The 12,588-nt window shown below is 36.5% G+C and overlaps 1 protein-coding gene across 1 annotated transcript in view; it reads left to right on the top strand.

Moving 5' to 3' along the window:
* LOC150109288 (calmegin-like) overlaps positions 1 to 12,588 on the top strand; it is a 394,668-nt gene that overhangs the window by 203,589 nt on the left and 178,491 nt on the right. Inside the window, exon 13 of the mRNA XM_090412401.1 lies at positions 8,195 to 8,235. Within this exon, the coding sequence (XP_090268527.1) occupies positions 8,195 to 8,235 (41 nt within the window). The remainder of the gene's footprint in view (positions 1 to 8,194; positions 8,236 to 12,588) is intronic.

Raw genomic sequence — 12,588 nt, 5'->3', positions numbered from 1 at the left:
GCAGAGTATCAGATTTGTTATTGGCAGTCAGCTTCTGATATTGTCATACAAGTATTTATTATTATTATTATACAGTATATCCATGGAGTCCAGAGGCTACATATGGAGAGACCCAAACGTGGGAGACCTACTACTATAGACACAAAACCTATCACGCTTCTTAAAGTCCATTGTGAGGGAACTCAGAATGGACAAATCTGATACTGCAGAGTATCAGATTTGTTATTGGCAGTCAGCTTCTGATATTGTCATATGAGTATTTATTATTATTATTATACAGTATATGCATGGAGTCCAGAGGCTACATATGGAGAGACCCAAACGTGGGAGACCTACTACTATAGACACAAACCCTATCATGCTTCTTAAAGTCTATTTTGAGGGAACTCAAAACTAACTCTGGCAGTGCATTCACTCATTCACTGCTCTCCACATAAATATCGTATGCACACCTCCTATCATACAGAACTTCCACTGATGGATCCTATTTCTCTATTTGTCATACATTGAAAAATTTCCTTTGCATCAATTTTGTAAAACTCTTTTAATATCTAAAGTTTCTATCTTGTTATCTCTTTTCTGCCTATCAACTAAACTTTATAACCCACAAACCTTCAGCCTGTCCTCATAGGAAGCATTCCACACACCTGTCACCAGCTTAGTTACTCATCTCTTAAAAAAAACCCTGAGGTACTCCACTAGTCACCCACATTCTCCCAGATTCATCTATAGTAGTGTTTCTCAACCTGTGGTCTGCAACGATGGGACAGGTGGTCTGCAGGTAGACTTAAATTAACTAAATAAATATATATTTTTTAATTATCAGAACAAATTAACATCGAATAAGTAAGCAAAAATTATTGAAATCAAATGGAGACTTAAAAAAAAACAACAAATAGCGTCAGAATGTTCAAAGGCAGAAGCAATAAAACTATGTTGTTGTTCTCTTCACCCCTCTTTTAGTACTCGCCATTCTGGCACTACAATAATTTGTAGTGGCAGAATGACGAATAATATTAGGGCTGAAGTGAACAACAATATAGTTTTATTGCTTCCACCTTCCCTTGCTGTTTTGTCAGATTTCAAGTGAAAAATATGTTATCCATATTTCAACGAATTGCTTGTTGTTTATTGATTTTTATTGCTGAAGGTTTCCCTCCTTCAACCAAGGCTCAGTATATCTTTGGAAATGCTAAGTGATACTTGGACAAAGTGTGTCATGAGTTAACCTCAGTATTTATATATTTATATATTTTTTGGAAACATTTTCTAATAATGAACAAGTGGCTGAGAACTAGGACTTTGAAAAGAAGAGCAAATGAAACAGGTAATGCTAACCCTAATTTTGGTACACATGTTGTAACAGTGAGTAAATCTGATACTATTAAAGAAGAAGAAACAAGCAGTTCAAAGAAAAAATACATTAGGAAATATAACAGTTCATATTTGGAATTCGAGTTTACTTGGTGTGGAGATGAAAGTGAACAGAAACCTTAATGTGTTTTGTGTTATGAAGTGTTGTCGAATGAGTGCATGAAACCTGCAAAACTCCAACATTTAGGAATTAAACATTGTGATGTGAAAAATAAGCAAATTGAAAAAAAAAAAAAAAAAAAAGAAGCTGATTTCAGTGACACTTAGCGACATTAAATCATGGGAAAGATGCAGTTTCAGCCATGGGTTAGATTAATGGCAAGGCACTGGAAGCATCCTATCTCTTAAGTTTGTGCATAGCGAAAACAGGGAAACCTGATTCTATTGAGGAAAATTTACTACTTCCAGCTATAAAAGATGTGGTAAAAACTATGTTTGGCAACAAGTTACTGAAAGATGTTGATTTGACTCCTCTTTCAATGACACTGTAGGATGCAGAATTAACGATATAGAAGGTGACATAGAATCTCAGTTAATCGAAAGAGTTAAGAAGAGCCCTTATTATGCATTACAAATAGACGAGACTATTGATGTTACAGATGATGCGTAGTTAATATGCTACGTAAGATATGCGCATGATAACAACATTCATGAACGATATTCTGTTTTGTAGAAATCTGTCATCCTGAACAACTGGAGAAGAAATATTTCACACTCTCAATAATTACATAATACACAAAGAGATCCATTGGGAAAATGCATGGGCTTTTGTTTGGATGGAGCTCGCATCCTTATAGGCAGGCATAGTTAGGAGTTGTTTCTATGGTCAAGGAAGTGGCTCCAGATATGAATCGGGTATATTGTTTCATATATAGGGAAAGGTTGGCCTCCAAAGGAATGCCACGAGAATTTAAAATTGTACTATACAATGTAAAGTTAGTTAATTTTTATTAAGGATCGACCACTAAATAACAGGTTATTTTCAATATTCTGCGATGAAATGGACAGTGAATATATAGAACTTTTGCTTCATTCTGAAATTCGCTGCTTCCCAGGGGCAAAGTTCTAACAAGCTTATTTCAATTAAGGCACAGAGTTTTATTGTTTGTAAATGAACGCAATTCTAATTTTGCATTACTCCTTATTGACAAAGCATAGTTATCAACACTATCCTATCATTCAGACATTTTTTTTTTCGAAATTAAATGAACCAAATCTCTTTCTTCGAGAGGAAATTCTTTAACTGTTCTTGATGTCTACGAAAAAATAAGGGCATTCGAGGAAAAAAAAAAAATTGGTGTTGTGCATTAGTTGTGTAAAAGACAGATAATTTGCACCTTTTCCAATATCGGAATCCTTTTTAGTGGAAAATGATTATTTTGTTGATTCTGAGTTTCTGGAAATTGTTTGTGACCATCTCAAAATTCTGAAATTTTGAAACTCAGAATTTTGAAACATTTTCAGAATAACTTTTATAAGAAATTTCTGTGGGTTCGTGATCCATTTTAGGCGTACAGTCACGAGAACGACCTTTCATTTTCGAAACAAGAACAGTTAATTCAGCTTTTAAGTGACAGTGGGCTTAAAATGCAATTCCGTGATCTTGGTTTGGCTCAATTCTGGATCTCACTTCAATGAGAAGTGAATTTCCCGAATTATCTGAAGAAGCACTGAAAATCATCATGCAGTTTTCTACAAACTGTCTATGTGAGAAAGAATTTTCATCTCACCTTCAAATAAAAACAAAATACAGAAATTGTCTTAGTGTGTGTGTGTGTGTGCTGATCTTCGACTGGAGTTGATCATTATTGAGCCAGATATCCAGCAACTCTGCAAAGGCCAAGAAGCTGAACCATCTCATTAAAAATAAGTAGCAACATAATTCATCATCATCATCTTCCTTATACCCTCTTTTACCTTGTGGTGTCGAGGGTCCATTGATCATTGGACCTCACTCCGTTTACAGGATAAGGTGGTCAGCCTTATGCCCCGGTGTATCCTATGGCCTGTAGTGTTGAGTTCTCAAGGCCAGTTTGCCTGCTTTGCGGGATGAAAAACCCCAGAATAAACTGGGGAAAAAACCCTGCTGTCCACTCCCAAGACTGGCTAACTTGGCTATGGCTGAGGAAGATCCTTCAGCTCCTCACGTCACCGACGGGAATCGAACCTAGGACACTCCTTCCCCAGGCATATGGTTGCGAAGCACATAGCCACTAGGCTAACCTCGCGGAGCAACATAATTATATCATATTATTTATTTGGACTGCAGTTTTCGATTATTCTCGTTACTGGTTTTGGAATTAATCCATTTCGAAAATCGGGGATGAAACAACAGTTACAGAAAGTGAGGTTCACGGTGAGGCTCAGCTCTGCTGGCGAGGAGGATAACTGCCCCACGTCCTGTTTATCAAAGTTCTGTATCTCGTGCAGTCGCTTGCTGGAATATGCAGCCAAGCACATGGAATCTGTCGCAATGCAGACAACAACATCCATACGGTCATGGAATGTACAGAAACACATACATCACAACGTAACGAATACAAACAGCACACAGGACGGATATAAATTAAACCACAACCTGATTGATGATTCTTCCAGATTTACGATGACCACTGTTGTGCCTCTGAATAAAACAGGATGGATACAATTAAAATCACCATCATAACACGATTAGTACAAATCACTTACGTATGGTATATATGGCATATGGTCGATGTATATATGGCATATGGTCGATGCTGGCGAAAAAATACACCCGAACACGTGGATGGCACTTTGTGACTGACATCTTGGGTTGGACTGCTTATAGATATTGGGAATAGCCTCACATAACAGGATGTCTTAATTTTTTTTGCTGGTGATGGAAAACTCCTCAGGGAAATAAGGCGATTTGTATTGGCTGGAAGTGTGTGTGTATGTCGATGGGAGAGCATTAATGGCTTTGGGACGTTCTGAGTGCAATTTTTGTGTATATGCAGGGGATGGTTTGGACAGGACAAGGATGTCATCCATGATGGAATGGAATCCATGGATGTCAAGTTTGTATTCAGTATTACAATGAATGGAGTAAGTAAGAACAACATTTTCCCTCGTCTCGCTATGCACTTAGCGAATGGAACAATTTACATGTCGCAGGTCGAATCAGAGAGTGCATGAAGATAAAAGTTGTTGTGGAGCTAGCTTCATTTGAATGGGCAGATGAATGGGGATAACATATAAAATATAAAAGTTGCTGTGGGGTAGATAAATGGGGATTAAAGATAAATGTTGTTGTGGGCAGATGAATGAAGGTTTCAGCGGGACGGCGCTGACATTCCCCATTCATTTTCCCATGGTACCAATGACACTAAAAATGTTGTAGTGGGGTGAGCTTATTGAGTGTAGGTAGATGAATTCATTTGCTCACAGCAAATCGGAAACTGAAACCTTTATTTGTTCAGTGATGATACACTTTTAATCGTTTACTTCAAATTTAATTATGTTTCCATATGTATTTGTATATGTAAATGTTGTATGTAAATATGTAATATATATACAGGGTGTTCGGGATAAATTTGACATATTTATAATTAATTATATTTTTCCGTAAGTTACATGTATTAACACACACTTCTCTTCATTTAAAAGTTTGGACCCTTCTTCATTCATATACAAGATGTCAGAAAGGATGGATAGCTGGAACCCACCTGAATCATGGAAGAGAATAACTTGTATCATGATGATTCGTGCCCGCCATCAAAATAAGGATATTACGACTGCTGCCCAATGCTCCCTGAATACAGTAAAAACAATCAGGCATGAACTAGAGACTTGCAATGGTGACTACGAGGATGTAGCAAGAAGAAAGATCCCTAGCAGACGATCTGATTGCGTTCGTACAGCAGAATTCCTCGCAAATCTGCAGGAACAGGTGTTGAAGAACCCTGGCATTGGAATTCGGGATTTGTTTGTGGAGTTGCTAACTGTAGTCAAGCCCTGGATAACAAGGGTAGCCAATGGTAGGCCGTATGTAGGGCAGCAGGATTCGGCCCCTTGCCACACCTCTGGGAAAAGTCAAAAATGGTTGTCTGAAAATTTCTACGACTTCACCAGTCCAAATGTTTGGCCTCCAAACTCCCCAGACCTTAACCCCATGGATTATTTTGTATGGGGTGCAGTTGAAAAAGACACCAATCGCACTTCCAGTAATACAAAAGCCCAGTTAATGGATAAAATTAAAACAGTTTTTGCGGCCCTTCCCAGGGAGACTGTAGCATCAGCTTGTTCGAGGTTCCGAAGCAGAATTGAAGCTGTGATCGATGCTAATGGTGGTTATTTTGAGTAAATCTTGTTGATAGTATTGTAATTAACTCTGCCTGTAATGTTTTTTTGTCAATTCATTAAATTTAATAGATACAAAGAAGATTTTCTTTTTCCTTACGAAACTGTCAAATTTATCCCGAACACCCTGTATATATAGATGTTGTAAATTTATATGTAAATGTTGGTAATCCCCAGATACATTTAAAAAAAAAAATTACATAAGTTAGTGGTCCGTAGAATTGTTCTAGGCATTTTACTGGTCCTTGGTCTTAGAAAGGTTGAGAAACGCTGCTCTATATACCATATATACTACACTCTGGTGTGTCTGTCTCTCAGTCACCCTCCTATCTATGCAACTAACTTCTTATTTCCCATTTGCTCCAACTTTTGTAATAGTTTTCCATTTGGTATTCTGTCAAATGCATTTGCTCAAGTCCAGCAATATCTTGGTGTAGCCATTTCCTTTATCCAATTCTGCTGTCACCTTATTATAAAAAGTGAATAAATTACCAAGATAGGACCCACTTTTTACAATGCCATGCTGCCCATTATAGAGTATCACATCTCTATGTACCAACTGTTGAATTTTACCTTTAACCAAATTTTCAGTACTTGAATAATAGCAGGAGTGGTTGTTAAACTACAGAACAATTAATATAAGATAACTTTATGGATGACATTTAACATTTTCCTGCAAAAATAAATTGCAAAATTTGTGTCATCAGTTTCCTGATAGGTTCAGCAAGGGATGTTCAGGCTACTATGACAATACATGAATACGTTTACATTATTAATAATCTCCTATCACTAATTTTTCCCCCAAATTAGTCTATTATTAGTCAGCAGTCTAATAAATGTTGTAACTAACATTTTATTCTTCTAATTTTTCCTCACTCATTCTATTTAACTGGACATACCACATAAGATTAGCCTGCCACATAAGATCAACATTCTTGAATGCAAGCAATGTTAAGTTTCATTCTAATATCTTTGTTTAATATGATCCTACCATTGAAGCCATCCGTTCATTGTAATCTTTCTCAGAATTCTCATATCTGTGGTCTCTCATTGTGGATCAAGTGCTTTATTTTTAACCCATTTCTCAGATCCATAATTTAAAATTGGTTTGAACACCATCTTGTATACTGCTTGTTCAATGTTTTGGCTAATTTCTTTCTTATTCAATATAATTTTATTCATCTCGCTCCCAAACCATACCAGATTTGCTTATTTTGTTGTATGTTTCCAAATTTAATTTGTCATCTTCACTCAAAACTGTGCCTAAACAGCTGAAATGTTTTACTTGTTCTTTAGTCTTCAAGAATTCAAAATCCTGTCTATTTTCATAGTTATGGCCTTTTTATTGCTGATTTTCATGCCAAATTTGTTACAACTGTTATTCAGTTTAGTTAGAGAATCCCATAAACTTGTACTGGACATGACTACAAGTACAGCATCTGCATAAAGCAAAGAGCTGAGTTAATATCTCCAATTCTACTATCAGATTTAATGCCACTTTCTTTCATAATGTGATCCATATAGATGATGAATAAGAGTGGAGACAATGTGCATTCTTGTCATACATCTGATTTTACATCAAATCATCTTTCTGTATTTCTTTCATTTTTAACTGCTGATTTGCAACTTAAATATAGACTATGTATTGCTCAGTATAATGTTTCATTTGCTCCATATAATTGTAATGTTTTAAAAAGGTTTTCTGTGGCCAACTTGTTGTATGCCTTTTCCAGATCTCCAAAACTTGAGTGCAGATCCATGTCATATTCCCATGATTTCACAACTATTTGTCTTAAAGTGAAAATCTGATCTTGATAACTTCTGTTTTGTCTAAACCCAATTTGCTCTTCTCCACATTTCCCTTCCACAATTTTTCCCTTCCTCTTTTCAAGTATTCTTGCATAAATCTCATCTGTAACACTTAGCAGAGAGAGATCCCTATGTAATTCTCAGATTCAGATTTATTCCCTTTTTTATAGATGAGTATCGTGAGAGCTATACTCAAATCATTTGGAATTTGATCTTCTGACCAGGCCCTTGGAGTTATGCAGTATAGCCACTGCAAAATTTTTCGACCTCCATACTTAGCATTTTTGTTCGAATATCTCCTTCAACTGCCTTTCAACATTTCAAGTTTTTAATGGCTTTTTCTACCTCAAGTACTGATGGGTACTCCTGTTTTAATTCCTCTTGAAAATGTTCTAGTATGGTTCTGTCACTACTTGTTTCATTTAATTCTTTCAAAATAATTATACTAGACATCTAGGATATTATTATCTTCAGTTTTCATATCACTTTTATCATCTTAGGGCTGACTTATTTGCTAGCAAATAATTGTATGAAAGTATAGCAGTTTGTTAGGATACTTAGTATATTTGACATCTTGCATCACTTAAGTAAGCTTTCTAATAAATGATATATATTATTTTAGTAGATTGCATAAAAGCTGCATTGAAAAATATTTAACATAAAAAAAAATATGTATATTTATCCTATTTAGGGATGATGAAATGGATGGAGAATGGGAACCGCCTCTTATTAGTAAGTCTTCAGAAATGGATTTATTCAGTAATTAATATAATTTTAGTGCATAATGTTATAACCCTTTCCTTCTTTCTGATACTGATATATTATGTGTGGTGTGAATGTATGCCTATACAGTTTTCAATTTATAATTTAAAATGTCATTTATTATTATCTTATAGAATAAATCACACAATTCCATTTATCATTCATTTCAGAGAAAAAAAACTAAAATCTACCAACCATTTATTAAAATTCACTCATCTATCATTTGGATCATTTGGCTGGTTGAAAATTTTTAGCTTCACTGACCACTCTTGAAATGGTCAGTGCAAGATTGTCATACTCATATATTTGGTAACCTAAGTTATTTTAGGACACTTAACATCTCAAAAACATATGCATTTTAATTGTGCATTGTGGAAATTTTGCTTTTTTTTTTATTCCCTTGTGGGATTGCATAAAATATTTTGGATCTTTTAGATCAGTTTAGACTGTAGCTGGTAGTACAGGGTGATCAAAATTAGAGTATCCCTGTTTAAGGCCTTGTGGAGCACCACCCTGAGATCCAAATATTGTGAAACTTTACAGGAATACGTTGTGTGTCATCCAAGAAGCAATATGGGGGGGGGGGGGTAATTCCAAAATTCACTCTCATTCAGGCACCATATGATGTACTAAATGTAGTAGTCATTTTTCCGTGTGTACACAGGTATGGTATAAATAACATATTTTTATTCACTTCCATTATGCATTCACGGGCTGTACCATTCAATGTGCTGCCCTTTCCAGTATGCCACAAACTGCATCCTTTACACAGTATGTTCAATGGCAAAATGCAGCTAGTCGGGACTGATGTGTACATTCTGTGTTATGCTGTCTTTCAGAGCTGGCAGGTTATCAGGGTGATGGCAAAATGCAGCTAGTCGGGACTGATGTGCACATTCTGTGTTATGCTGTCTTTCAGAGCTGGCAGGTTATCAAGAGTGATTCTGATAAACCTTTGAGAAAAGTCTTTGAGAAATCCTCAGACCCAGAAGTCACAGGGATCAGATCAGGTAATTGTGGCAGCCATGCAGTGGGAAATGCATAGCTGATTACTATGACTTTCATGAGATTTTCTTGAAAAAAAACCTCCTGTATGGATTGAGCAATGTGTGTGTGTGTGGATGGACCTGCTCTGCATGAAAATGACTGAATCCATGCACATGCACTACTGTAGCTGTGGCACAACAAAATTGTTTATTTCATCACCATACCTCTCGCAGTAACTGAGCAGGTCACAGGATCCAACAATAAATGAAGCTATAAACCTGCATCAGGCAGTAACTTTGGGTGAATGCAGAGGAATTTGTTCTATTGCATGCGAGTTTTGTGTGGCCCCTTACTTAGCATTGTGAGTATTCACAGCTTCGTTTAGGTGAAAGTGAGCTTCATCTCCACACAAAATCATTCATGGTCACTCAGCGTCCAACTCCACTTGAGCAAGGAATATTATTATTATCTAAGACCTCCAGGGAGTCAAGGACTCATCGAGGAAGACTGTAAATTACCCAACCCAGCTATCATACCTACCCTTGAATTCATTCACACTAGATGCATTCACTACCCGTAAGGGCAAATTTTTCCACTCACTCACTTCTCTCTGGGAGAAAAACCTAGCTCTTAACCCTTTCTTGACTGAGAACAACCTTAACTTCCATGGATACCCCCATGTCCTCTCCCTGCCTTCCATATAACGAAAAATTTCATCAGTTGAAATGCTATAACACTCATTCATAGTTTATAGGCCTCTATCATATCATATCATCTCCTCTTTCTCTTGTTAACCAGAATCTGTAATCCATATACTCACAATCTGTCATCATAATCTAAATCCCATAATCCAGATATAATCTTTGTAACTCTTCTTTGCACCCTTTCCACAGCTTCTTTATCCCCTTGGAACCCGGGAGACCAAATCTGTGCACATTAATCCAAGTGTGGTCTTATCAAAGCCTTATAAAGAGGCAAAATTTCTTACTTATCCTTACATGTTAAGGTTCACTTCAACATACCAATTATCCTCTGAGTTGTATTTGCAACTTTTGCTATGTGACCTTTGAACTTTAAATTCATTGTTATCCATCAATACACCAAGATCTCTTGCCTCTTCAGTTTCTTGTAGCATAACCCTGCTAATATAATATGCCACTGGAACTCTAATCACACCAAAGTGCATAACTTTACACTTACTAACATTAAACTGACAGCCATTTTTGTTAGCCCAGATTTCCAGTCTACTCAAATCATTTTGTAATTTCTGAATATCAGTAGCATCCCTGATTGCCCTACCTATATTTGCATCATCAGCAAACAATTGCTAATCTGATGATAGACCCTGCTTGATGTCATTAATGTATAGATTAAACAATAATGGCCCAAGTACTGAACCCTGATCTAAACCACTGGTTATCTTAAATCTGGCAGATTCACACCCACTGTATACCACTTTTTGATATCTGTCTCTAAACCATCCCCTGATCCAAGTCAATAGATTATGTTCCAGTCCCATATTCTCCAGTTGACACAACAGCCTATCGTGTGGTATCCTATCAAATGCCTTAGAAAAATCCAACATTATCAAAGTGTATCCATTCCCTTTATCCAACTTGGCTGTATTGTTATAAAATATGAACAAATTGCTAAAACATGACCTTCCTTTAGTAAACCCATGCTGTTCCCTGAATAGTATAGAATGCTTGTCTACCCATTTCTGTATGCGAGTTCTTACCAACTTCTCTAAAATCTTCACTACCACACCAGAGATACTAATAGGTTGGTAGTTAGACACATCAGTTTTTGCACTGCCCTTGTGCAATGGAACTATCATACATTCCTTCCATTCCTGTGGTATCATTCCTGAGCTGAGATTCAAGTTATACAAATGTATGAAAGGCCTAGCCAATTCAGCTGAACATTCCTTTAACAAACGGGTAGATATTCCATCTGTTCCTATTGACAAATTCTTATCCAGGTTATGCAAGAGCTCTTCAACCTCATTTTCATGAACCTGTAACTCTTCATCCAACGTAGACCCGTTAGCAAAGTGAGCACTCGTTAACTGAACAATCTCCTTAGCTTCCGACACTTGTGTACCATCTGCATTCAATAAAGTTATTCTTCCACATTCATTCTTTCTTTTGCTTGTGACATAACGATAAAATTCTTTTTGATTGCCTTTAGCTTGCATGGCTAATTTCTTTTCAAACTCCGTTTTAGCTTTTCTTACAATACTCGTTACTTTTCTGGCCTCAGCTTTATATATTTTATAACTCCTCTCACTCTTATCACGATATTCTTTCCACATCAACTTCTTCTTGGGGATTTCTAGCTTAATAAGGCTGCACGTTAAAGCACATGTCAATCAACTTTCGAAGTCCTGCTGGTGCAACTCCTGTGTCAAGGTTGTCTTGAATGGTTAGAAATGTAGAATCTTCTGTAGAATTTTCCAGGAAGTTAGGTAAGGCACATCCATGCATCTTGACACACATCACATGCACTGCAGGAACCACCATTGTTATTCATGGCCTGCTCCACAGCAGTAGTAATAACTTCATTCCCTTGTTGTGAACTGATTGGATTGCGACTTCTGATATCTAACTCCTCATGATCCTGCTGCTTCAAAATAACTAATCATTTGTTGTAAGGCACATGGAGATAGTGCCTTGTCAACATTTGTTCAGGCAATGAAATTTGTGGAGTGTAGTAATAGTACAATTGTTTAGGTAGCACACTTCAAGAGCAAAGCTCATATGGGGCAAGGTTAGTCCCATCACTTTGGATGGTATTAATAACCAGAATGAAGGAAAAAATACCGTGCCCATTGTTTTAAACCTTCTTGGTGCATGCTGAGTTGCGTAATACATGAATTCCATGCATTTGGTGTTCCCCTGGTGGTGAGTTTTGGAACTACTTTTTTTTTTTTCCAGATATCACTTCTGCATGATGTATTTGGATCACTGGATGGTTTTCTCTACAAGGTGTTAAATAGGGATGCTTTAATTTTGATCACCCATGTACAAATGTTAGATTCTAATTCTACCAATATAATCCAAACCTATGTATTCAAACTTCTTAACATATAAATCTGAGAACTAATTTATAAATTGAAATTTTTTTAGATTGAGATATGCAACTAACTTGATATTTCAGCAAATATTACCAGAGTGAACAGGTGGCTTCAGTGATTGAATGGTGTTAATAAAGAAGATTTTAGAAAGGAACTTGGTACATACAACTTGTTAAGAACACTTCAGCATATGCATTTTTAGTTATAGAAATACTGAAATGGCTCAGTAGTAGTAGCAGTACTAGTTTTTTAAACGGAGC

The sequence above is a fragment of the Typopeltis vanoorti genome, chromosome 2 (genome assembly GCF_054136105.1).
Source record: "Typopeltis vanoorti isolate ZY-2024b chromosome 2, IOZ_Tvanoo_1.0, whole genome shotgun sequence".
NCBI classification, from domain to species: domain Eukaryota; kingdom Metazoa; phylum Arthropoda; class Arachnida; order Uropygi; family Thelyphonidae; genus Typopeltis; species Typopeltis vanoorti.
The sequence above is the reverse complement of the archived record's forward strand: the minus strand, read 5'-3'. Positions and strand labels throughout refer to the sequence as shown.